Raw genomic sequence first — 26,839 nt, 5'->3', positions numbered from 1 at the left:
CAATTCCTGAGTCAGGAAGATCCACTGGAGAAGGGATAAGCTACCCATTCCAGTATTCTTGGGCTTCTCTGTGGCTTGGCTGATAAAGTTTCCGCCTGCAATGCAGGAGACCTGGGTTCAATCTCTGGGTTGGGGAGGTCCCCTGAAGAAGGGAACAGCTACCCACTCCAGTATTGTGGCTGGAGAATTCCGTGATCTATATAGTCCATGGGGTTGCAAAGAGTCGGACACAACTGAGTGACTTTCACTTTAACTATATCAAGCTGTGAAACATAGAGAAACAAGCAAAATTCTCCCAGCGAGTGCCATCAGAGTATGGGAACTCAAAGATTTTATTCCTTTCAATGAAAACAGAAAAATTATAATATTGCTCATAATATTTGTGTGTAAAAAGAAACATTTTGTAGAAGATGGCACAGGAAAATTTAGATTTCTAAAATATTTTAAAATGCAACTTTAATTAGAGTCAGTGTTGAATGGCAAACACACATCCTTAGAAGATTAGCCTAACAAAATCCAAGTAGTTAAGGACCACTTAACTACTTACTTACTTGCCAAGTCTAACCCATCCTGCAGAATAGTCTGTTCTTCCTAAGTTCTCATCAAGAGTTCAGATAGATACAGAATGCCCAAATGTGTGTGCTTATTGAAATACATGATTTCATTCCCAAAACAGACATTTAATGAAATACGTAACACGATGAGAAAATCTGAATTAGAAAAATCATTGTGTGGAGAGGTAGAGTACAGAGGTATGGAAGTCTAGATTTTGCCATATGATAGAAAGATAGTATATTTCACGATATTTGAAGACAAGTAGATAAGAGGGTTGGAGAGGAGAGAGAGGGGAAAGTAAGCAAATAGGTAGTTGGAGCCACTTGAGAGGCTCATGATAGAGCTAGAATCAGAATATTAAGAAGCCTCAGTTTTTTTTGTAAAAGAGAGGTTTTCATTATATGTTTATATTGAAGGATTTTTTTCCTTGTGGAATCAATGCTCGATTAACAATAGATGAAAGACTAATGAATAATGACAAATGAAAATAATAATATCTAAAAAGTGCAAGAGGGATCTATGCTGCTACTGCTGCTAAGTCGCATCAGTTGTGCCCAACTCTGTGCGACCCCATAGACGGCAGCCCACCAGGCTCCCCCATCCCTGGGATTCTCCAGGCAAGAACACTGGAGTGGGTTGCCATTTCCTTCTCCAATGCATGAAAGTGAAAAGTGAAAGTGAAGTTGCTCAGTCGTGTCCGACTCTTAGCGACCCCATGGACCGCAGCCTACCAGGCTCCTCTGTCCATGGGATCTTCCAGGCAAGAGTACTGGAGTGGGGTGCCATTGCCATCTCCTCAGAGGGATCTATAGAAGGATTTATATTGGAAAGAGAAACCAGGGTAGCAGTCCTTGAATAAGAGAAAAAGAGTTGAAGAAAAATATACAAGCAATAAAGGTGTAGACAGGAATCTGAAACAGAAAAATTGAAAGTTTAACAAAATTAGAGAGTGATCATTAAATGAGAGATAATGCCTCACCATATAAACTGTCTAAAACAGTAAGTCACAGATGTTGAGAGCTGAGGGGTTAGTAGGTTAAGAGAGAAAGCATGGAGCAGTATAAATACCAGACCAGATGAGGCCTGGATGAATTTATTGGTTTCCATACAGCCTCTAGATTTGATTAGAAATCAAGGAGACAGTCTCCCCAAAATCTATCTATGTTATTTATCAGTCTCTAAAACTTGACAAATTTCTTGTGCAATCAGTGCACGCTGGTCACTTTGCTGTGGCACTTTTTATGTTGCAATATCTTAGAAAGTTCCCTTAGGACTTAGAGAGGATGACAAGATCACATTCTGGATGTGTGAAGGGATAGTTAAGTTTAAAGTTTAGTCTCTTAGTCACATCTGTTTCTTTGCCACCCCATGGACTGTAGCCTGCCAGGCTCCTCTGTCCTTGGGATTCTCTGGGCAAGAATACTGGAGCAGTTTGCCATTTCCTTCTCCAGGGGATCTTCCAGACCCAGGGATCGAACCTGCATTTCCTGCATTGGCAGGTGGGTTCTTTACCACTGTGCCACTGAGGAAGCTCGTGATGGCATAAGGAGTCACATAAAAGAGCAGTTATGAGTGGGAAACCCCTCAGCTTTATATACTTTATGAAAACAATGGCAACAGCTCTGACACTATCAGCAAATGTTCAGTTTGCTTTCTTCTCTAAGCAGTTCCCTCGCAGTATTTCATCGTGTTCAACATGCTCTCACTTAACAGTGACTGCTCCTTTCTCAAGCCAACAAATATTTAATGGAAGAGGACACAAATAGTGTTGTAAACCTATCACAACAGGGACCCAAATGAATCCTGTTCTCGTTTTTAAAAATACATTGAGGCTCATCCAGCCAGAGCCCAGAGGGAAGGGAGGTACAAACATACGTGAAAAACATAAAAAATAAGTAAAATAAGAGATTTCTTCCCTGGTGGTCCAGTGGTTACAACTCTGCGCTTCCGCTGCAGGGGGTGTGGGTTTGACCCCTGGTCAGGATGCATGCCCTGTGGCTTGGCCAAAAAATATTTATATATATGAAATATAATCCATGTGATAATCATGTTGATTGTCTCATCTGAACTATTTAAATATCTTGAGATGTGTGTGTATGTTACAATATTTACTTTGCAGATGGAAATTAGAAGTGTAAATACTTTTATCAGACAGAAGACAGAAGAGGTAGATAAATTCAGCCCACATTTTTGCTGGAAGACAAAGTAAGTGGTATCATAGGCTGACTGAGAAGAGGGTAGACCAGGTCTTTGAAAGTCTCAGAAAACCATTGTTACCCACCCCCTGCCCATTGGACCGCCTGGTTTGCCTCTCTTTTCTAAGAGTTCCTTTCACCTGAGATCTGTGAATACTCACCTAACGGATGGCTGGTGCCAGAACAGTGGCTCGGGATGACAGTCTCCATGTATGTGGCAAGGAGCACCACACTCAGGGTTATAACTCCAGGAACCTCTGATCTCATCTCCTTCCATTTCCTGTGACTATCATGTCATCCGCAGCAGGAATGACAGAGGCGGCAAGGGGATATCATGTTAATTGACAGAAAAAAGTTTGTTCACTCTCTTAATTATTATAAACAATTACTGGTGGTTAATGAAAATGCCCAAAGAGACTGTCACAATTAATTAGAAGAGAAACACTCTGGAGATTTCTAGTGATGGGAAGTAGATATTCTCAGATGTAATAAATGAGTATGGAGAATGTAATTCCACTTTCCAGATAGATTAATGGTTCTTTTGAGAGATTAATTTCCCTGAATGGTAGTTCCATATACTTCATCACAAATCTCAGATACCCAGGCAACTGTGATATTAAGGGTGGAATAGAAACACACACACAGTACATAAGGGGGCTACCAAGGATATAGAAGTAAATAAGGACCTTTTTTTTCACCATTTTCATTTTAACAAAGAGGTAATGTCAGAGGATGAGATGGTTGGATGGCATCAGCAACTCAATGGACATGAGTTTGAGCAAACTCCAGGAGGTGATGAAAGACAGGGAAGCCTGGCATGCTGCAGTCCACAGGGTTGCAAATAGTTGGACATGACTTAGCAACTGAACAATGATGTTTGTGTCCAAAATTTTTGCAAGAAAATTAACAAAATTACATAGAAGTAGCTCTTGAATTAAGCATGAAGGAAGTTTTGGGGAGCGGATGGCTACAGCAGCCTCAGTGCAACTGTGGTTTTGAAGGATCTAAGCATGGAGACATCCATTGCTGTGTTGGCAACCCTGTTAAATATTTCAGAAGTGAAAAAAGGGAGGACTTAAATGTTTATCCTACCTTCTGGCATACATGTATCTTACCAGATCTTCCAGAGAACTTCCTATTCATGAGACCCACTTAGCATGATGTCATCAGTGTATTGGAATGTCAAAATGATCAAAATCCCTTCAGATTATATTGTGACATACATAAGAAAAGTTGTCCTCGCCCTGTGGAAAGAGAGCGAATGTGAACCGCTTTCTATTCCAAGTAATTTAAGGTTGCTTTTGCCTTTTTTCCTTATAGAAATTCAATATACAAATGTTTATCAATTGTCTATAATCAATCACTTTCCTAATTTGTGTATCTCCCCCCCAAAACACCAAAAGTCTATTTAATTTGTAAAGTTGTTTGGTATCTGGCAGTGGTCCCTTGAGAAGGTCCCATGGAGACCTCATCTTAAACTCCATGGGCTCATCAATATTTATCTGAAAAATGTAGATTTGTTCTGAAAAGGGCAAGAAAAAAAGAATACATGAACAAAATGATAATGCCTTGCTTACTTTCAATGTTGATGTAATTCATATTTGTTGTGTAAACATAGGAACCCATAGGCTGGAGACTGAGAGAGTGAAAAAACCTTAAGAAATTGCAGACATGCTAGTCAGAGAGAGAGAGAGAGGAACCACGAGAGAGCTTCCAAAGCACAGTCGGTTTGAGATCATCACTCCCACATTATAGAGGGTAAGAACATGAAGCAACCTGAAAATCAGTTGTAACATTTAATGTCCTGGACCATTAGAGCTGGAAGGAAGCTTATCATCAGTTTCCCTCCCATTGGTTATTTGTCCATATGTGAATATATTTGAAGACAAGTTCAGGATATATATGAGACTGCTAAGTCACTTCAATCGTGTCTGACTCTGTGCGACCCCATAGACGTCAGCCCACCAGGCTCCTCCATCCCTGGGGTTCTCCGGGCAAGAACACTGGAGTGGGTTGCCATTTCCTTCTCCAATGCATGAAAGTGAAAAGTGAAAGTGAAGTCGCTCAGTTGTGTCCGACTCTTAGCGACCCCATGGACCACAGCCTACCAGACTCCTCCATCCATGGGATTCTCCAGGCAAGAGTACTGGAGTGGGGTGCCATTGCCTTCTCCGATATATGAGACTAACAAATTCTAACATGAACTTTTGTTCATATTAAAGGTAGCGATTAGTCAAGTTCTTGTTCATTCACTTGAATTAGATAAACCAAAAACCAGAGATTTTCATTTTCTAATTAGTAAAATGGCATAATTCAGGGAAACCGAAAGACTTACAAAAGACTAGAATTACTGATACAAAAGATACCATAAGACTCTTTTTATCTCACTTTAAGCCAGGATTTTTCCCCCTTTATGACAGTTTCTTTTTAAACCACATTCTCTTCATGCCGCTTTCCTATAAACCTAATTCAGTGGAATGAAAAATGAGGTCTTCCTGTAGTTGTCAGGTTTGTAACAGGGAGGGAGGAGGGATCAGGATGGGGAACACCTGTATACCTGTGGCGGATTCATGTTGATATATGGCAAAACCAATACAATATTGTAAAGTTAAAAAATAAAATAGAAAATAATTTTAAAAAAAATAAAGATTTTTCTGATGTGGATCATTTTAAAAGTCTTCTTGAATTTGCCACAATATGACTCCTGTTGCTTACGTTGGTTTTTCTTTTTTTTTTTTGGCTATGAGGCATGTGGCATGCGGGACCTTGGCTCTTGGACCACCCCCTGCATTGGAAGGCAAAGTCTTAACCACTAGACCGCCAGGGAGTTCGCAGGTTTGTATTTCATGAGCCTGTCAATACGAAAAGTTTTCACTCCAGACTCTAAAGAAGAGACACCTAATTGTCCCTGAAATGTTCTATCTGGTTTTGGAGAATGGAGGAGATAATGTAGGAAAAAATGGTACTTCTGAGAACCACTACTGTGGATCAAGGTCAGTTTAGGGAAAGGATCATCACTATTGAGTCTCACAGAGGAACTCTGGTAGAAAATACTGTAATCAGGTGTCAAGTTCTTGGGAGACAGTGTCTGGTCAGGGAAAGACACTCACTATGAGAGCCTTCTTAGACGAGGCCTTCACACTTTGCATGGGCCTCCTCTACGGTGGAGTCTGTTTGGCCTGTACTTTCTCCTTCTGCTAAAAAGTTAACACACAAAGATGGAAACCAGGGGGCTGCATTGGTGCTGGGGGAATAGGCCCTGTTGGCCAGAGTCAGTGTCCCAAAGTAGATATATAAATGTGGCAAGCAGATCCCCTAGCCTGGTGATTTGGAATTTAGAGTGTCACATGAAGACTGGGCTTCCCGGGTGGCTCAGTGGTAAAGAATCTACCTGCCAACGCAGGAGACTCAGTTGACTCAGGTTCAGTCCCTGGGTTGGGAAGATCCCTTGGAGGAGGAAATGGCAATCCACTCCAGTCTTCTTGCCTGGGAAATCCCATGGACAGAGGAGCCTGGTGGGCTCCCAAAGAGTTGGTTACAGCTGAGCGACTGAGCATGCATGCATGCATAAACATAGAGACTGAATTTGACGAATGTGAGTGTGTTAATTGAAATTTCCAAGAGAGTCCTGACAAGTTCATCACCACCTAGAGCAGCCCTAGGTCCTGCACTTTCAGCTCATGGTGTAAAAAAAAAAAAAGCATCGTTGAACACACTGAAACAATGAACACTAACAGGCCAGTGTGGGAAGGAAGGTCCTCAGCTTTGTGGATCAGGCCCCAGGAGAGATGCCGAAGCACAGGGCAGGCTCTGAATTTACACCCCTGCAGCCTGTTTTTTTATCAGAATCACGTGGGCTGCAGACTTGGGCCAAGGCTTTAAATTCAAAGCAAGCTGGAGAGGGTGGGTTGGAGGCTTGGCGTGGCCTCAGGCTGTGTAAGGTGGTGGGCCTGTTGCCAGCCATGCGGAGGTTGAGAGTTGTCTCATTCCTGGACACGATCAGCTTGCTGCAGGTCTCTGAAGTGATCAAGGTAAATGCTCGTCGCCCCGTCTGAATGGACCGGCCCCTCCTGACACCTTTCCACCTTGGCATTCCTATGGAAGACCCCTTTCACCTCTCCCTCAGCCTTGAATCTTGGCTACTCCAGCATGACACCACACAGCCTTTCTTTGTTCCTTAAATTCACCTTATTCGTACCTGACTGTTCAGGTCTGATATGCCTGTGTCCCTTTGAGCACCTGTTTGCAGAGTAGCAGAGCGAGGTATTGAGTGCTTTGGGTTTAGCGTCCTTCACTCTTAGGACCTCCATGTTGCTAAATGAAAATGACAAACGGATCCAGGGGAGTTGTGCTGACTAAATGGTCCTGGGGGCTCCCACTTCAAGCTCCAGGAAACCCACATTTCTCCCCCTGAACTCTGATGGGAATCCCAAGGGCGCATATTAGCCGTGGTGGCCCCTGCTGTTATCCTGTCTCCTTTCCCCAGACACAGGCGGGCTTTGAGAGCTGGGGTTAACCACATGGGCCTTGCTTCCAGAACAAATGATAGCAGAGGAGGAGCCGGTGTTCAGGTACTGACTGCCTGCTTATCTTTTGCTTTCTCTCCCTTTGTACTGGAACAAGGTTGCTGAGTGTGGTCAGCTGTGGAGCTGAGAGCAGGGTGGGGTGAGGCGGGAAGGCAGGTGTGTCTCAAGGGTGAGGAGAATGTCAGGTTGCAGCTTAGGCCCGTGTGCAACTTGCCTTGGCAGTCCAAGCGAGGGTTGGACTGAGAATTTCCAGACAGAACATTTCAGAAGGGAGTGTGTTTATTAAGAGCAAAGAGCAGAGACAGTGTGGGCACTGTGAGCACAGCGGGTCGACCTCCTGTCAGACCAGGGAAAGTCGATGCTTTTGGTGGGTTAGTAGTCAATGTTTATAGCCTCAAGATGAAGAAAATTCCGCTGGAATGTTGGTGTTACCGGGGTAGACGTCTTTGCCTATTCTGGGGTCAGGAAGCCTACTGCTGGTATTAGGGGGCTTTTGGCACCGATTACAAAGGGGCTCAGTCAGCTGCAGAGGCGACCTTGGTTCTGGTCTCTGCTTCAGTGGCCTTGGTGCAAGGCCTCCCACCCTGTGACCTTGGGGAGGACTCCACAGGGGCTGTTACGAGAGGCACGTGTGAAGGAAGGGTACCGCTGGTGCTGAGGAGGTGCACTAACGGTGGTGACCCTTTCCAGAAGCCTATGTCTAAGAAAATGGAACTTCTGCATCTTCTTCCATCAGGCCCTGGGCACACAGGCATGGAAGCCGTACTCTCTTGAACAACAAAGCGGGAGCATTGGATGGCACTTACACAGCCTGGGAACTTTTCTACAAAGAAGCAACTGGGAACCTCGGTGTAGCAGAGAGTACCCTAGAGGAACCCGATGTAAGAAATCTACTCTTTGTATTTTCCGTGTTCTCATGCAGTAAAGACAAAAGGAATTAAAAGTTAATGGGATGGGTTGCTGTCCTGGGTATCACAGGTCTCCCTGCTTCCTCCCTTGTCCTCTGTGATCCAAGTTGCCTGGAGGAACTTGTGGTTTTTCACAACATAAACTCAGACCCTGTTATCCCCTTTTTTCAAAGCCTCTCAGACCTCCTAGAATAAAAATTCTGAATCAAAAGGGAACATTTAAGTAACAGAGGTTCTACAGCTTACTTTATTCCTGGTACCTCTTTTAAAACTCAGAATAGTTCTCTGATCGAAAGATTTTTTTATCCCCATTTTATATCTGTGTGCACTGAGGTTAAAAAAAAATTTTTTTTTTTTAAAAGCAAGTTGACCGGTATCTCCCAAACAGCCAGTCTGCCATGGAAACCCATGTTTGCATGACTCTGAAGCCCAATTTCTATCCTCTTCTCTGTTGAGTATTAATATTAACCAAACCCGCCAAAGACAGTGGAGGAAAACTGAACATTCTCTTACTAGAATTTTCTTTATTCAGCTGGATCATCATCCCTCAACCATGTGGTGACTGAGTATTGTCTGTGGCTGTTTTTTTCAAGGAAGCTTAGGACCTGTGGCCTATGTTTCAGGAAGTGACCACACGGGTGGAGAGGAGAAGGTTGTCATTTGTACAGTGTCCTCAGAACGCAAGCTTTATGCCTGGGATGTGCACAAGGCGAATCTGGCCAGTGAGCTGCACAGTTAATGCTTGTCAGTGTCCATCCTGTTACATCACAAGAAACAAGTGCTGGGAGGAAAATGATGCTCAGATTTGGTAACAGAACCAAGGTTTCAAATCACGTGTTCTAACTGGTAGCCTGTGACCTTTTCATTTAGACTCTAGAAGCTGAATTCAATTTGGAAAACCTTTATTTTATGTTAGAGTATAACCGATTAACAATGCTGTGATAGTTTCAAGTAGACAGCAAAGGGACTCAGCCATACATATACACGTATCCATTCTCCCCCAAACTCCCCTCCCATCCAGGCTGCCAGGTAATATTGAACAGAGTTCCCTGTGCTGTACAGTAGGTCCTTACTGGTTATCTATTTTATTTTTTTTAATAATTGTATTTATTTATTTTCGGCTATGCTGGGTCTTTGTTGCTGTGTGGATTTTTTTCTAGTTGCGGTGAGTGGGGGCCGCTCTCCAGTTGTACATGGGCTTTCCCATTGTGCGGCTTTTCTTGTTGCAGAGCACAGGCTCTAAGGTGCAGGCTTCAGAAACTGCAGCACGTGGGCTCAGTAGTTGGGGCTCCCAGGCTATAGCAGAGACTCAATAGTTGTGGTACACGGGCTTCGTTGCTCCACAGCATGTGGGATCTTCCTGGATCAGGGATTGAACCCGTGTCTCCTGCATTGACAGGTGGATTCTTTACCCCTGAGCCACCAGGGAAGCCCAGTTGTCTATTTTAAATATAGCAGTATGTACATGTTGATCTCAAACTCACTAACTTTCACTTCCCTTCATCCTTTCCCCAGCAACCAGAAGTTCATCTCTAAGTCTGTGAGCCTATTTCTCTTTTGTGAATAAGTTCCTTTGTATCATTTCTTTTTATATTCTGCATATAAGGGATGCCATATGATATTTCTCCTTCTCTGTCTGACTTACTTCACTCAGTATGGCAGTCTCTAGTTCCATCCATGTTGCTGCAAATGGCATTATTTCATTCTTTTTTAATGGCTGAATAGTATTCCATCATATTTATGTGCCACATCCTCCTTTTTAATTCCTCTATTGATGAACATTTAGGTTGCTTCTATGTCTTGGGCTATTATAAACAGTGCTTCAAAGAACACTGGGGTGCATGCATCCTTTTGGACCATGTTTTTCTCTGGATATATGCCCAGGAGTGGGATTGCATGGTCATATTTTTAGTTTTTTAAGAGACCTCCATACTGTTCCCCATAGTGGCTGTACCAATTTACGCTCCCACCAACAGTGTAGGAGAGTTCCCTTCTCTCCACCTGAGAATTCACTTTTTAATGTATATTTCTATATATAAGCTTATACAAGACATTTCTATTGGTAGCATGAAATGACTTTGTAAAATAAGCAATCTTTAGTCATCGAGCATCTCTGTTATCTATTCTACTGCTTCTCTGTCAGCTACTGGCATTTGTTGTCTTGGCTTTTTCAGAAAGTTGCCTCTAACTCAGCTCACTTCCAAGGGCCACAAAGGTCTTAGATCTGGAGGAGCAGATGTGGTGCGAGAAGCACTGAATATGAAGCTGGAAGAATGCAAAGTAGTTCCCAAAGTGTTGTATTTTATTTGCTTTCCCTGTTTGTATTTCTCTCTCTTCCCCTTAAAAATTTAGACAATGATCTTTAAACACAGGGTCTTCTGAACTACGATAAATACTCTTTTATGAAAATAAGCGTTAGCAGGGAAATGATGAAGTAAAAGTCTACTATTGTGCTCATACAGTGCTGTATGTCAATTACATCTCAGTAAAGCTGGGGAGAGAAGAAACTAGAAGGGTACTCTCTTGAATAACTTTTTCTAGAGGAAGTTAGTCACCACATCCCTGAGGACACTCAAGAAGCCCAGTGGACAGGTCCACATGTCAGAGAATGCCAGTCTCCTGCCAATAGTGAACACCAACTTGCAGTCATATGAATGAGCCATCTTAGAAGCCGATCCTCAACCCCAGATAAACTTGAGATCATTATATCATCAGCCAACATCTTATTGCAACCTAACGAGACATCCTAAACCATAGCCGCCTAGGTAATCCACTCTTTAAAGTTTTGACCAATAAAAGCTGTATGAGTTAAGTGATTGTTGCTTTATGCTGTTTTGTGATTTCTTATGCGGCAATAGGTAACAAATACAGTTAATACCTGAGAATGGGCTGCTTCCATAACAAAACCTAAAATATGGAAGAATTTTGGGGACCAAATGATGCTAAAATCTAAGAGATGGGCTCAAAAAAAGGTCAATCCAAGGTAAGGTCAGTAAACGATACTATAATGTTGAAGGCAAAAGAGGTGGCTGTAGAATTCTCTGTTAGACCATGGAATGATTTAAGGCAGTACCTCAGAACTGTTCAACCACCTTTTCTTCCAAGAAGCATGTGTCTTCTAATTTCATGGCTGCAGTCACCATCTGTGGTGATTTGGGAGCCCAAGAAAATAAAATCTGTCACTGTTTCCACTTTTCCCCCATCTGTTTGCCATGAAGTGATGGGACTGGATGCCGTGATCTTCACTTTTTCAATGTTGAGTTTTAAGCCAGCTTCTTCACTCTCCTCTTCCACCCTCACAAAAAGCTTAGTTCCTCTTCACTTTCTGCCATTACAGTGGTGTTATCTGCATGTCGAAGGTTATTGATATTTCTCCCAGCAACCTTGATTCCAGCTTGTAAGTCATCCCCCCTGACGTTTCACATGATGTACTCTGAATATAAGTTAAATAAGCAGGATGACAATATACAGCCTTGACATACTCATTTCCCAATTTTGAACCTGTGTGTTGTTCCATGTCCAGTTCTAACTGTTGCTTCTTGACCTGCATACAGGCTTCTCAGGTGACAGATAAGGTGGCCTGGTATTTCCATCTCTTGAAGAATTTTCCACAATTTGTTCTGATCCACATAGTCAAAGGCTTTTGTGTAGTCAATGAAGCAGAAGTAGATGTTTTTATGGAATTTCCTTGCTTTTTCTATGATCCAACAGATGTTGGCAATTTGACCACTGGTTTCTCTGCTTTTTCTAAATCCAGCTTGTACATCTGGAAGTTCTCAGTTCACGTATTGTTGAAACCTGGCTTGAAGGATTTTGAGCATTACCTTGCTAGCATGTGAGATAAGGGCAATTGTGCAGTAGTTTGAGCATTCTTTAGCATCCCCGTTCTTTGGAACTGGAATGAAAACTGACTTTTTCCAGTCCTGTGACCACTGCTGAGTTTTCCAAATTTTCTGGTATGTTGAGTGCAGCACCTTAACAGCATCATCTTTTAGGATTTGAAATAGCTCAGCTGGAATTCCTTCACTTCCACTAACTTTGTTTGCAGTAATGCTTCTTAAGGCCCACTTGACTTCACACTCCAGAATGTCTGGCTCTAGGTGAGTGATCACACCATCGTGGTTATCTGGGTAATTAAGATCTCTTTTGTACAGTTCTTCTGTGTATTGTTGCCATCTCATCTTAATGTTTTAGCTTCTGGTATGCCCTTGCTCTTTCTGTCCTTTATTGTGCCCATCTTTTCATGAAGTGTTCATTTGATATCTCTTATTTTCTTGAAGAGATCTCTCGTCTTTCCCATTCTAATGTTTTCCTCTATTTCTTTGCATTGTTCATTTAAGAAGACCTTCTTACCTCTCCTTGCTATTCTCTGGAACTCTGCATTCATTTGGGTATATCTTTCCCTTTCTCCTTTGCCTTCACTTCTCTCCTTTTCTCAGCTATTCGTAAAGACTCCTCAGACAACCACTTTACCTTCTTGCATTTCTTTTTCTTTGGGATGGTTTTGGTCACCACCTCCTGTACAATGTTATGAACCTCTGTCTATAGTTCTTCAGACACTCTGTCTACCAAACTTAATCCCTTGAATCAATTCATCACCTCCACCGTATAACGATACAGGATTTGATTTAGGTTATACCTGAATAGCCTAGTAGTTTTCCCTACTTTTTTCAATTTCAGTCTGAATTTTGCAATAAGGAGTTCATTATCTGAGCCACAGTCAGCTTCAGGTCTTGTTTTTACTAACTGTATAGAGCTTCTCCACCTTTGGCAGCAGACAGTATAATCAATCTGATTTCAGTATTGACTATCTGGGGATGTCCATGTGTATAATCGTCTCTTGTGTTGTTGGAAGAGGGTGTTTTCTATGACCAGTGCGCTCTCTTGGCAAAACTCTGTTAGCCTTTGCCCTACTTCGTTTTGTACTCCAAGGCCAAGCATGCCTGTTACTCCAGTATCTCTTGACTTCCTACTTCATGCCAATCCCCTGTCTTCTTGGAGTCATTCCTATCACATATGCTGAGAGTCACAATATACCAGTAAATGTCGGCCACACAAACCTCTTCACCATCTTGGGCTTTGACCTACTTCAAGTACATTGCCCCAGGCATTCTTGTTTATGTAAGGTGTTTGTTTATGATTCTTTTTGGCTGTGCTGGGTGTTCTTGCTTCACGGGCTATCCTCTAGTTGTGGGAAGTAGGGCTGCTGACTAGTTGCGATGTGGTGGTTTCTCTTGTTGCTGAGCACAGACTCTAGGGGGCACATGGGCTTTGGTAGTTGCAGCTCCTGGCTCTAGAGCACAGGCTCAGTAATGGTGGCACATGGGCTTAGTTACTCTGCAGCATGTGGGATCTTCCCAGACCAGGGATCGAACCCATGTCTCCTGCATCGGCAAGCAGAGTCTTTACCACTGATCCACCAGGGAAGCCGCCAGCCATTCTTCTAAAAAATATTTTTCTGAATTATTTCATACCTATGTCTCTTCTTTCAAGTATGCAGTGTTATATAGTACATGAGCTTGGACAAGGACTATGTGGGGACAAGGAGATATGGTTTTGGGGAGACATTGAGAGAACAGAATAGTGTTGATGTACTAATGAGTAATTATCTTTGAGAAAGTACTTTGGTGCTTACAAAGTGTTATTTCTTGGGATTATCCCCCAGTCTCTGTGAAGTAGACTAATCAGAGGTTTTACTTTATTTTTTGCTTTCTAAATATTTTATTTGTTTATTTTGGCTATGCTGCATCTTCGCTGCTGCATGCAAGCTTCTCTAGTTGCAGTGCTCAGGCTTCTCATTGCGGTGGCTTCTCTTCTTGCAGAGCATGTGCTCCAGGCACGCGGGCTCCATAGTTTCAGTGCATGGACTTAGTTGCACTGCGTGTGCAATCTTCTGGGACCAGGGATTGAACCTGTGCCCCTGCGTTGGCAGGCAGATTCTTAACCACTGGACCAGCAGGGAAGTCCTGGTCAGAGGTTTTAACCTCCATTACGTGATTAAAGAAATGGTGGCATATCTTGCAGCTGACAGTACTGTTTCCTGTCCTTGAGGATTTCGTGTCTCTTTCCATGGGCGTGATGGTGATGCTCTGCTTTCGTCTTTGCTTTGGCAGTTGTGAAGGTGACATCTACACGTTGACAGGGCCTGAGTTAAGGGACGTTTCTGAAGTGAATGCATTTCAGTGCAGTGTTGGTTTGCTACACAGCTCTCCTGGCAAGAAATGGATCTCTGCATCTGAGACACATGAATATATCTTGCCAAAGACAGGTGCTACTCTGATAACTTCAGGAGGAGAGTGTCAAGCTTTAGGAAGGTGAGGTTAAGCAGTATTAGAAAAACTTAGTGAAACTTCCACAGAACTTAGTAGGGACCGGACATACTGCTCCCACCTCTCCAAGGCTGTATCACATTTTGAATCCATTCCTATAGCCAAGAAACAACGTTCTCCAAAGCAATAATATCCAGTTGCAAAGACAAATATTTCTTAATAAAAATTTGTTCATGAAGCCTTAATTAGCCAGAGAGATGGAGGAGGGTAAAAGATCAAGACATAAGGATCTTCAGGAACCTTCTTCACTTTTGCTTTCCTTACTTTATTTCCTTTGGCTGGAAACTACAAAGGTAGTGAAAGTTGCTCAGTCGTGTCCAACTCTTTGAGACTTCATGGATTGTAGCCTGCCAGCTCTGTCCATGGAATTCTCCAGGCAAGAATACTGGTGAGGGTTGCTATTTTCCTTCTCCAGGGGATCTTCCTGACCCAGGGCCTGAACCCTGGTCTCCTGCATTGCAAGCAGATTCTTTACCATCTGAGCCATCAGGGAAGCCCACAAAGAAGTCCAGAAGTGAACAAAAATGCATCAGCTCCGAATGTCACTCTGAGAAAGTCTCTAGCCTGTAAGCAGGCCATTTTTAGCATGGCTAATGTGGACTGGGTGCCAAAGAATAAGGAGCTAAGAGAGAAGGCAGCAAAACCAAAATAGAACTTGACTCGTTCTCCAAGATCTTCCCTTCTGTTCAGCCAGCCTCGTGATCAGGGGTCCACCTTGGCAAGAAGAGATGCTTCAGGGACACTGCTCTATGTCTGTCCATGACAGGCAGGGCTGGCAAGCTGTTACCAAGTGACAAGAATTGACCACTCAGTGCTTCCTGAGATTCAGAATAAAGCTCTGCTACAAACAGGCTTTTGAAGGAGGCTGTTCTAGAGTCACTCCTGAGATGCTACGACTGCCCCCTTCATCTGACAACATGGGCAGTCAATTCTCCATAGCTATTTTTCATGGAGTGCTTACTGAGAAGTCAGAAGATAAAGCTCCCCTGTCTCCCTCTCGTTTTCATCATGCTGCAGAGCCTGCTGGATCCCAAGGAGGACACACAGGGTAACACTGATGTTTCAGAAAGACGGAATTTGCTACTTTTGATCTGACATCTGATATGACTGGGGGCTGGATAGTCGTCCCAGGTAGGCTGTGCCACATGAGAGGTGCTGGTTTTCTCCCCCGATACACACGTGCCTTCTTTTTTTATCTATAAATGTGTGTCAATAGGTCTATCTGTGTTAAGGGTGCCAAAGATTTCTTCACCTGGTGGCTGACCCCTGCCAACTTGACCCTAAGGCCCATGCTTCTGACCTCTTTCTGGAGCCCTATCCCAAGGTCACAGGTGCAGTGCCTTGTACCAAGGCCACGGATGGAGAGCCCCACACCAGGGTCATCTCTGGAACTGACTGAGCCCCATGGCATCCTTTGCCATGAGCCCCCTAGATCTAAACTGGCCTGACCCTGACCCCATATTAGATAAAATACCCACCCTACTACTTACCCTATAGTAACCCTAACCAATCACCAAATGCCACCCTTCCAGCAGGAAGGTCTTACTATATCTGTTGCAAATTTGTCAGCAAGGAAAGTAACTCACTGTGAAGAAACTTTTAAGAAAAAAATGCAAATAAGAGCTTTGGGTGATTAACATTTACCAGTCTACAGAGGGCTGATATAAAGGACACTTCATGGTTGCTTAAGAAAAGTAGGGTGCATAGTCAAGTTTTCTAAAGACATTGAACTGCCTTTGAAATTTTTTATTGTGACTGTAGCTAAGTGAAAAATTAGTGTTTCACAGTAACTACAAGCTGGTACCAGACTGGAATTTGGTTTTCTCTCTCTGTTAAGAGAAAAAGTTTTCTAGGAGTGTTAACTTTTGATAGCAAAATATGTGAATTTATTTGCTTTTAAGTGATTTATATTTGTTTTTAAAATCTTGTTACTTCAGTAAAGTTCGGTTCAGTTCAGTCACTCAGTCGTGTCCAGCTCTTTGCAACCCCATGGACGGCAGCATGCCAGACTTCCCTGTCCATCACCAACTCCCAGAGCTTACTCAAACTCATGTCCATCAAGTCAGTGATGCCATCCAACCATCTCATCCTCTGTCGTCCCCTTCTCCTCCTGAGAAATCTGTATGCAGGTCAAGAAGCAACAGTTAGAACTGGACATGGAACAACAAACTGGTTCCAAATCAGGAAAGGAGTGCATCAAGGCTGTATATTGTCACCCTGCTTATTTAACTTATATGCAGAATACATCATTCTAAATGCTGGGCTGGATGAAGCACAAGCTGGAATCAAGATTGCTGGGAGAAAGATCAATAACCTCAGATATGCAGATAACACCACTCTTATAGCAGAAAGTGAAGAACTAAAGAGCCTCTTGATAAAAGTGAAAGAGGACAGTGAAAAAGTTAAAACTCAACATTCAGAAAACTAAGATCATAACATCTGGTTCCATCTCTTCATGGCAAATAGATGGGGAAACAGTGATAGACTTTATTTTGGGGGGCTCCAAAATCACTGCAGATGGTGACTGCAGCCATGAAATTAAGACGCTTGCTCCTTGGAAGAAAAGTTATGACCAACCTAGACAGCATATTAAAAAGCAGAGACATCACTTTGCCAACAAAGGTCCATCTAGTCAAAGCTATGGTTTTTCCAGTGGTCATGTATGGATGTGAGACTTGGACTATAAAGAAAGCTGAGTGCTGAAGAATTGATGCTTTTGAAGAATTGATGCTAAAGAAAGCATGACGCCAAAGATCATGCTTTCAGAAAGATCTATGAAGATTATGGCACATGCAGATAAGGCTCATTCTACTGCTACAAAAATTAACCCCTCGTTGTCAGACTTCTGCTATCCTAATGTCCTTAAAACATGTCAACAGCCTACTCCTAAGTCAGGGAATTTGAAAAGGATAAACAATAACTGTAAATCAAACAGTCAGAAGCTATGGGAATTCCAAGATGGGTGCTTGGCTTTTCCTGGCTCTTTGGTAAAGCTCATTTTTTATTTGATGGCTTAAAGCTTTCCTGGCTGTAGGGTTAATGCCCTCACAGTTGAAAAAATAAGTTTCACTAAATATTAAACTCTAGTTTTGTTCATTGAGGTCTGTGTTTACCAAGACTCACTTCTGAGACAGTTCTTTGATATTATGTTATATTGTTTGTTACTAAATTTAATTAAGTTATTAAAAGGGACATTCTAAGCTTGTTTCTGAAGCCTAACTTCACAATCAATCTTTGGATAAAGATCAGATACTACATGATCTACAGCCAGGAGATTAACACCAGGCTATAATCATTCAACGGGAGAAGGCAATGGCACCCCACTCCAGTACTCTTGCCTGGAAACTCCCATGGATGGAGGAGCCTGGTAGGCTGCAGTCCATGGGGTCGCTAAGAGTCGGATACCACTGAGTGACTTCACTTTCACTTTTCACTTTCATGCATTGGAGAAGGAAACGGCAACCCACTCCAGTATTCTTGCCTGGAGAATCCCAGGGTCAGGGGAGCCTGGTGGGCTGCCGTCTATGGGGTCGCACAGAGTTGGACACGACTGAAGTAACTTAGCAGCAGCATAATCATTCAACAGACTAAGTCAGATAACCTAGGTATATTCTGGAACACATCTCATGGAAGTTCTTGATTTTAATTATTACTTACTTACTTATACTGCTAGATATATTATTTATTTTGCCTGTTTTACAAAATTGTTGTCTCTTACATTACTAAATGTGTGACTGAGTCTTTGATAAAATGATGATATATACTTCCATATGAGATCAATGGTTATAACAGTATAACTCTAGATATGGGAAGAAGCATCAGGAGGGACTATTTTCCTGAACCGGAGACTACTAGTAAGGCAGTATGGTGCAGAACTTCTGCTCCTCGCAAGGTATAGTTCAGTAATGGCACATTGAGTAGCCAATTAGAAAAATCTTTGAATATCTGGGAATGGGCATTCCTAGCAATGTGGGACAAAATAGTTATAAAAGGCCCCCAATAATGGTCTGATTATGACCCTGAAGGGGCTCTGCCAACTGGAAACTGGCACTTGTCTTCTGTTTCTCCAAAGATTGGGCTTCCCTAGTGGCTCTGATGGTAAAGAATCTGCCTGCTATGGAGGAGACTCGGGTTCAATCCCTGGGTTGGGAAGATCCCCTCGAGGAGGGCATGGCTACCCATTCCAGTATTCTTGCCTGGAGAATCCCATGAACAAAGGAGCCTGGCAGGCTATGGTCCATGGGATCACAAAGAGTACGACAGGACTGAGTGACTAACACTTTCACTTTCTACTAAGAATTAAATCAAGAGCCATTGCAGCTGCTGAAAGCGCACCCTGAAAGGAGTTCAGGGTGGAGATCAGAAATGAGGGACTCTGTGCTCTGGGAAAAACTGGCAGAACAGGCCTTCAGACAGATAGTTTTTTTCACATAAAGATTTTCATGAGCTCCAATTCTTGCATCTTCTCATAACTAGAGAAACACATCATGGACCAATGTCTGCTCCTAGTTCTTCTGGCTAGTCCCTCTTCCAGGCCCCCTGGCAGCTTTTCTACTTCTATTAATGTTCAAGCCATGCATCTTTAACCTTCTTGTTAAGTTTGTATCTTCTAGAATACAAAAAATAAATCTCCAGATGATGCTACAAGGAGAGTAGCTCATTGGCACACAGACTACACTGGACTAGGCCGCCTTGTCGTTCATGGACGCTCATGTCCCTCCGTAAATGCACCCCAACAGAGAGTAGACATTGGGAGCTAGGACCCTACAATATCCCTGTCCAGCATGAAGAATCTAGGAGCAGTCTTCACCCTTTGCCCAATGACCTGGGTCCCTATGACCCAAGACAAGGATAAGTAATCAGTTGATCACATGCAGGGTGTTGAAGGGTCAAAGACTTGGCCCATAGATAAAAAGAGGGGAGAGCCCTATACCAAGGCCACAGATGCAGGGCATTTGTACCAAGGCCACAGATGAAGAGCCCCACACCAAGGTCATCTTTGGAACTAAGCACCTTAGCAACTATTGCCATGAGCCCCCTGATCTAAACCAGCCAACTCCCTGACCCCACGAAAGTGAAAGTTACTCAGTTGTGTCCAACTCTTTGAGACCCATGAACTATACAGTCCATGGAATTCTCCAGGCTAGAATACTGGAGTGGGTGGGCCATTTCCTTCTCTAGGAAGTTTTTACCCACCCACTAGGGTTAGTACCCACCCTAGTACTCACCCTGTAGTAAGCTAAACAATTACCTAATGCCACCCTTCCAACAGGACTTTTTTTTTTTGTCTCAAGACTTCAAAAATTGGCTACTAATCCACGAAAGAGGTCGGCTCTCCCTAGTCCGTCAGGGGTGCTTACAGCGCCCTCGGTATGTCTGGTCTTTGTTTTTAATAAACTCACTCCTTTCTGAAATACTCTGTCTGGACATTCATTTCCCACCCACACTCAGACCTTGACACTCCAGATTCCACCCAGCTCTCTGAGCAGACAGGTTTGGATTCCCATCATGCTTTAGGGCCTGGATTCCCCTGAGCTAAGAATCCAGCCCTGTGTTCCTGTATCGGAGCACCTATCAGCGCCATCGGTGACAGGTATTCGTCAGGCGCTGGCCTGCCCTTCCTTTTCCTTACTGGGCTGAAGTCCCATGGGAGCAGGTTTTTTCATTCACTGCAAGAATAGTGCTCTGACTCAGTGATCCAAAGCGTGCCTGCCAATGTATGCGTGCATTCTCTATCATTCTCTAAAACGGCTCATTTGGTTGCAAGTTTCCATCTGTCCATTCATACGGAGAGTCCTGGTGGGAATGGGCATCAGTGATGGAAACATGATTATTTCTGAAACTGGGACATACCTGTTGCCATTCACCATCCACGGCCTCCTGCTGCAACGATTTGAGCACAAGAGGATCATCGGCAAGTCGTTGCTCTGACTTTGACTCTGGGATGCTCACCCCCTGGTATCCTGTGCAGGATTTTCTTCATGTCCTTACCCCATCCATGGATGACTCTGCATGTGTTCACGTGGGGAGAGGGAAGCTGTTATCCATACCTCAAGAGCTGCTGTCACTTGGAATGCACAGAGTGATCAGACAGCAAGCTGGTAAGTCCTGTTTTGTGACTTTAATCTTTCCCTAAAGATTTAAAATTTCTATATAGGAAAATTAATGAAGGGATAAAAGCCATTTTCAAAAGATTATTTGAGGATATATATATATGTATATGTATATGTATATAGTTGTTGTTTATATATAGTTGTTTTAAGTTGTATCCAACTCTTTGTGACCCCATGGACTGTAGCCCACCAGGTTTCCCCTGTCCATGGGAGTTTCCCAGGCAAGAATACTGGAATGCGGTTTGTTTTTTTTTTTCCCTTCTGCAGGGCATCTTCCAAACCCAGGGATCAAACCCACATCTCCTGCATTGGCAAGCAGATTCTTTACCACTGAGCCACCAGGGAAGTATAAGTGTATAGAAGGATTGCCAGATTTTGGAGTTTGTCCACAGTCCTTGCAATAGATTTCAAAAGTCTTTCCAAAATGGCTCTCAATTTATATTCCCAAAAGCAGTATATGAAAGATTTACATCCTCAGTATCCTCTCTTTACTTGCAAAGTATATATGCTTTTTGAGTTCATTAGTCATTTGGGTTCCATCTTCATGGAGCTGTCTTTTATTTTTGTAAATTGCTTGCTTGCCCTTATCTAAGTTGCTTTTCTTGAGATTTTTACATACTGTGCATACAGGTCTTATCTTTTACATACTTTACAAATATTTTCTTCCAGATTGTTGCCTGCCCTTCTCAAACTTATCTTTGGCTACTGCTGCTAAGTTGCTTCAGTCGTGTCCGACTCTGTGCGACCCCATAGACGTCAGCCCACCAGGCTCCCCTATCCCTGGGATTCTCCAGGCAAGAACATTGGAGTGGGTTGCAATTTCCTTCTCCAATGCAGGAAAGTGAAAAGTGAAAGTTAAGTCACTCAGTCGTGTCCGACTCTATCGACCCCATGGACTGCAGCCCACCAGGCTCCTCTGTCCATGGGACTTTCCAGGTAAGAGTACTGGAGTGGGGTGCCATTGCCTTCTCCATTATCTTTGGCAATATCTAACAAATTGTATACACTTAGATCCTTTGAACTACCTATGCCACAAAGGGAATTTATTGACAGTGTACCTTCAATGATTAAAAATAGACTGGTTGTTTTTTACAGCATTAGTTGTAATTCCCAAATATTAGAAACCACCTCACTGCCCAAATCTAAGATACTGTTTAAGTTACTATGGTATAGTCACATAATAGACTATTGTGCAACTTTAATTTTTCTTAACAGGGGAGAATTCCGTTTAGATGAGAAGTTATTTCCAGTGTTTTTGAGGTAAAACTATAGTGTGAAATATGAAGGACTAAGTCTTTTTTATTATTTTATTTTTATTTTGACTGCACTAGGTCTCCGCTGCTGTGCACAGGCTTTCTCTAATTACGGTGAGCAGGGGCTGCTCTTCCTTGTGCAGAGCGGGTTTCTCATCGCAGTGGTTTCTCTTGTTGCAGAGCACGGGTTTTAGTAGTTGCAGCTCAGGGGCTCTAGAGCACAGGCTCAGCAGTTGTGGCACACAAGCTTCATTGCAACACATGGAATCTGCCCAGACCAGGGATCAAACCCCTGTCCCCTGCACTGGCAGGCGGATTCTCAACCTCTGGACCACCCGGGAAGTCTCCTTTTCAAATCTTTTGCTCTCTGTATCATACATAAGAAATCTTCAGTTCAGTTCAGTTCAGTTCAGTCGTTCAGTCATGTCCTACTCTTTGCAACCCCATAAATCACAGCACGCCAGGCCTCCCTGTCCATCACCAACTCCCGGAGTTCACCCAAACTCATGTGCTTTGAATTGGTGATGCCATCCAGCCATCTCATCCTCTGTCGTCCCCTTCTCCTCCTGCCCCCAATCCCTCCCAGCATCAGAGTCTTTTCCAATGAGTCAACTCTTCTCATGAGGTGGCCCAAGTACTGGAGTTTCAGCCTTAGCCATCATTCCTTCCAAAGAAATCCCATGGCTGATCTCCTTCAGAATGGACTGGTTGGATCTCCTTGCAGTCCAAGGGACTCTCAAGAGTCTTCTCCAACACCACAGTTCAAAAGCATCAATTCTTCAGCACTCAGCTTTCTTCACAGTCCAACTCTCACATCCATACATGACCACAAGAAAAACCATAGCCTTGACTAGATGGAACTTTGTTGGCAAAGTAATGTCTCTGCTTTTTAGTATGTTATCTAGGTTGGTCATAACTTTTCTTCCAAGGAGTAAGTGTCTTTTAATTCATGGCTGCAATCACCATCTGCAGTGATTTTGGAGCCCCCAAAAATAAAGTCTGACACTGTTTCCCCATCTATTTGCCATGAAGTGATGGGACCAGATGCCATGATCTTTGTTTTCTGAATGTTGAGCTTTAAGCCAACTTTTTCACTTTCTTCTTTCACTTTCATCAAGAGGCTTTTTAGCTCCTCTTCACTTTCTGCCATAAGGGTGGTGTCATCTGCATAGCTGAGGTTATTGATAGTTCTCCCGGCAATCTTGATTCCAGCTTCTGCTTCTTCCAGCCCAGAGTTTCTCATGATGTACTCTGCATATCAGTTAAACAAGCAGGGTGACAATATACAGCCTTGACATGCTCCTTTCCTATTTGGAACCAGTCTGTTGTTCCTTGTCCAGTTCTAACTGTTGCTTCCTGACCTGCACATAGGTTTCTCAAGAAATCTTAGCCTACTCTAAATTGTAAAAATTTATTGCTCTGCAATTATTTTATATTTTTCAATTCATATAAAATCTTTTAATCAATTTTTAAATTGAAGTACAGTTGATTTACAATGGTGTGTTAATTTCTGCTGTACAGCAAAGTGATTCCATTACAAATATATATACAGTCTTTTTAAAATATTCTTTTCCATTATAGTTTACATAGTATATTGAATATAGATTCCTGTGCCATATAGTAGGAGCTTTTTGTTTATCCGTTCTATATATGATTGCTTTAATGTCCTAAACCCAGTATCCCAATCCATCCCTCCCCCAATCTCCTCCTGCTTGGCAACCACCAGTCTCTTCTGTATGACCTTGATCCTGTATCTATTTCAAAGGTAAGTTCATTTGGCTCATATTTAATATTCCACATATAAGTGATAACTTATAGTATTTGTCTTTCTGACAATTCGTTTAGTATGATACTCTCTACTTACACCCACATTGCTGAAAATGGCATTATTTCCTTCTTTTTTATGGGAGAGCAGTATTCCATTGTGTATATGCACCACATCTTTACCATTTTGCTCTTTGATGGACATTTACACTGCTTCCACGTCTTGGCTATTGTGAACACTACTGCTATAACATAAGGGACGCATATAACTATTGGAATTAGAGTTGTGTCTGAATATATGCCAAGGCTTGCTAAGTCACTTGGCATGTCTGTTTTTAGTTTTGTGATGAATATTCATCAGGTTTCCGTACTAATTTCCCACATACTGGCTGCGCCAACTTACATTCCCAGTAACATGTAGGAGTGTCCCATTTTCTCCACACCCTATAGCAGTTATTTATAGACCATTTAGTGATGGCCATTCTGACCAGTGCGGACTAGTACCTCATGGCAGTTTTGATTTGCGTTTCTTGGCGGGGCTGGGTCTTCCTTGCTGGGTGGGCTCTTCCCTAGTTTCGATGAGTGAGGGCTACTCTCTAGTTGCAGTGCATGGGCTCCTCACTGCGGTGGCCTCGCGGGTTATGAAGCACGGGCTCTAGGGCTTCAGTCGTTGTGACTCATGGGCTCAGTTGTCGCTCCCAGGCTCTAGAGCATAGCCCAATGGATGGGGCACACAGCTCAGTCACTGTGCAGATGTGGGATGCTCCCGGAGCAGGAATCAAACCCAAGTCTCCTGCGTTGGCAGGTGGCCCCTTAACTTGAGCCACAAGGGAAGCCCTGATTTGCATTTCTATACAAATCTCAGGTATGGGATAACTGGGTCATAAACCAACTATCCTTCTTGTTCTCCATACTGTCTGGTACGAATTTCCATTCCCAGCAACACAGGAGGAGTGTTCCCTTTATCTACACTCTCTCCTGCATTTATTGATTATAGCCTTTTTAATGGTGGCTATTCTGGCTGAAGGGAGATGATTCTTTGCTGTTGTTTTCATTTGAGTTTCTCTGCTTATTAACATGTGCAGTTGCTGTTTGTAGGCTTTTGTTTGAAACAGTGAACACTAAAATTTACGTATTGAAATCGGCATCTACAAGGTTGGCTCTGTTTTGAATTCATTTCTGATACCCACCCCAGGACATTTCTTCAGGGCAAGTATCATCGACAGTCCTGGTGAGTGGTGACTCCTGGTGAGTGGCCAGAAGCACCACTTTTCATGTTGTTTTTACAAAAAGCCACCCCAAGGTGGCAGCAATTCTAAACTGGCAGTTATGGTTACAATGGCAACCGGAGCCATAGGGACAGTCCTCTTTCAGAGTGGGATGGATGTGCCAGTACAAACACCCAAGGACTTGTGTCTTTTGACTTACTCCCACTTACCCTTCAACCTCCAGTCATTCTTAACCTCTGATATACAGGTGCCCTGAGGGTGCTAACATCCATAGCTGTGGTCCCCCTAAGACAAATGGCTGGAGGTGGGAAACCCAGCACCAGGAGGCCAGAAGACTGTTACCCAAGAAGATCCATGACATTTTGAGTGCACCTGCCTTCACTTAGCTGTTGGAGGGCCTGCATGGGTCTGGAGATTGTGCCCACCCGGAGGAGGCAGGCACTCCAGGTCCGGGGTAGGATGAGGTTCATTTGCTCTCATAGTCTTCTAAATTCCACCACCCTCCCTGGCTGTCTTTCCATAGAACTCAAGGCTGCACAGGCTCCATGCTTATGACTCCACTCCAGTTCCCCCAGGCCTGAAAGGAATATAGTAAGCATTTCTTCCCCCCCCCCCGCTTTTTTAAAATTATATTTTAATCTTTTATTTGCATTGAGGGGATTCTCTTTATTCTGTGTCTTTTCATTGTGCAGAAGCTTGATTCATCTGTGCCTATAACTTTATCTAGTTTGTGCATGTATATGTTTTGAGATGGGGTTTCCTAGAAGTAAAGTCAGAGTGCTGAATGTTGCCCTAATGGACTAATGACAGGTCCATTCTGCTCACCTATTGTAGGTATTTTAGTGTGTCTCCATGAACGGTCCAAAGGCTCGCAAAGACTCAGACACGACCGAAGCAACTTAGAACGCACACACGCACGCGTGTGAAAACCAGCTTCACAGCTGTTCTCTCCACTCCAGCCCCCCATTCTTTCCATCTGGGCATCCTGAGTTTGTTTTCTAGGTCTGTGAGGTCTCTTTCTGTTTTGCAAATGAATTCAATTCTATCCAATTAGAAGTGCCTCCTCTCGTGGGTATCATGTGAAACGCCTCTTTCTGCATCTTAGAACTTCAGTTAGTATTGCGTCTGGGTCCGTCCATGTTGCTGCTAATGTCCTGATTTCATTCTTTTATATGAAAACTTCATATTCTAGTGTATACATGGGCCAGATATTCTTTATCTCCCCACCCGTCCCGGGATATTTTGGTTGCTCCCCAATCTTGGCTACTGTCAGTAGTGATGCAGTGGTCGATGGGGTGCGTGGGTGCTCTCAAGCGATGGTGTTCTCCAGATATACTCCCGGGTGTTGACTGGGGAGCCAAGCACTACGTTTCTTTATAGTGCTTTCCGGAACCTACTTTCTGTTCTCCATAGTGCTTTGTACTAATTTCCATTCCCAGAAACCCCGGAGGATTGTCCCTTTTACCTACACCCTCTCCCACATTTGTTGCTTGTAGCCTTTTTAATGATGTCTATGCTGACCTGGGAAAATGATACCTCCTCGTTGTTTTATTTGCATTTCTCTGCCCAGTAGCAACCCACTCCAGTATTCTTTCCTGGAAAATCCCATGGACAGAGGAGCCTGGTAGGCTGCAGTCCATGGGGTCGCTAAGAGGCGGACACGACTGAAGCCACTTAGCAGCAGCAGCAGCAAGCAGCCTGGTTAGAAAGCCCAGCATTTGTTCCTAGGCTTTTGTTTCGAACAGTGCCGGTAAAAGTTACTCATGGAAAGTTTCTTGGAAGGCCGGCCCTGTTATAAATTCGCTTTCGATCACCTACCACAGGACGTTTCATGATAACTTCTGCCATTTACAGCCCCGCACCTGGTGAATGAACACTGAGTGCACCAGTATTGCAGAAAACCGGCAGAAACGGCGGTTTTCATGTTGTTATTACAAGGAATGTCCACATGGTGGCAGCATTTCTTC

At 43.3% G+C, this 26,839-nt stretch overlaps 1 protein-coding gene across 1 annotated transcript in view; it reads left to right on the top strand.

Moving 5' to 3' along the window:
• The first annotated feature begins 5,504 nt into the window (after nucleotides 1-5,504).
• Nucleotides 5,505-26,839, top strand: part of FBXW12 (F-box and WD repeat domain containing 12) — a 41,068-nt gene continuing 19,733 nt past the window's right edge. Inside the window, 16 exon segments of the mRNA XM_086365473.1 lie at nucleotides 5,505-6,780; nucleotides 7,361-7,386; nucleotides 7,836-7,918; nucleotides 8,013-8,049; nucleotides 8,052-8,096; nucleotides 8,099-8,125; nucleotides 8,778-8,922; nucleotides 14,298-14,480; nucleotides 15,495-15,578; nucleotides 15,580-15,713; nucleotides 20,208-20,311; nucleotides 20,313-20,449; nucleotides 20,481-20,519; nucleotides 20,521-20,586; nucleotides 20,588-20,614; nucleotides 21,842-21,886. Of these exon segments, the coding sequence (XP_086221599.1) occupies nucleotides 6,539-6,780; nucleotides 7,361-7,386; nucleotides 7,836-7,918; nucleotides 8,013-8,049; nucleotides 8,052-8,096; nucleotides 8,099-8,125; nucleotides 8,778-8,922; nucleotides 14,298-14,480; nucleotides 15,495-15,578; nucleotides 15,580-15,713; nucleotides 20,208-20,311; nucleotides 20,313-20,449; nucleotides 20,481-20,519; nucleotides 20,521-20,586; nucleotides 20,588-20,614; nucleotides 21,842-21,886 (1,424 nt within the window). The 5' untranslated portion in view covers nucleotides 5,505-6,538.

This window comes from Bos grunniens, chromosome 22, assembly GCF_055505025.1.
Source record: "Bos grunniens cultivar Pamir isolate PY7600 chromosome 22, Bosgru_T2T1.0, whole genome shotgun sequence".
Lineage (NCBI taxonomy): Eukaryota > Metazoa > Chordata > Mammalia > Artiodactyla > Bovidae > Bos > Bos grunniens.
This window is presented reverse-complemented; position numbering and strand designations above follow the sequence as displayed.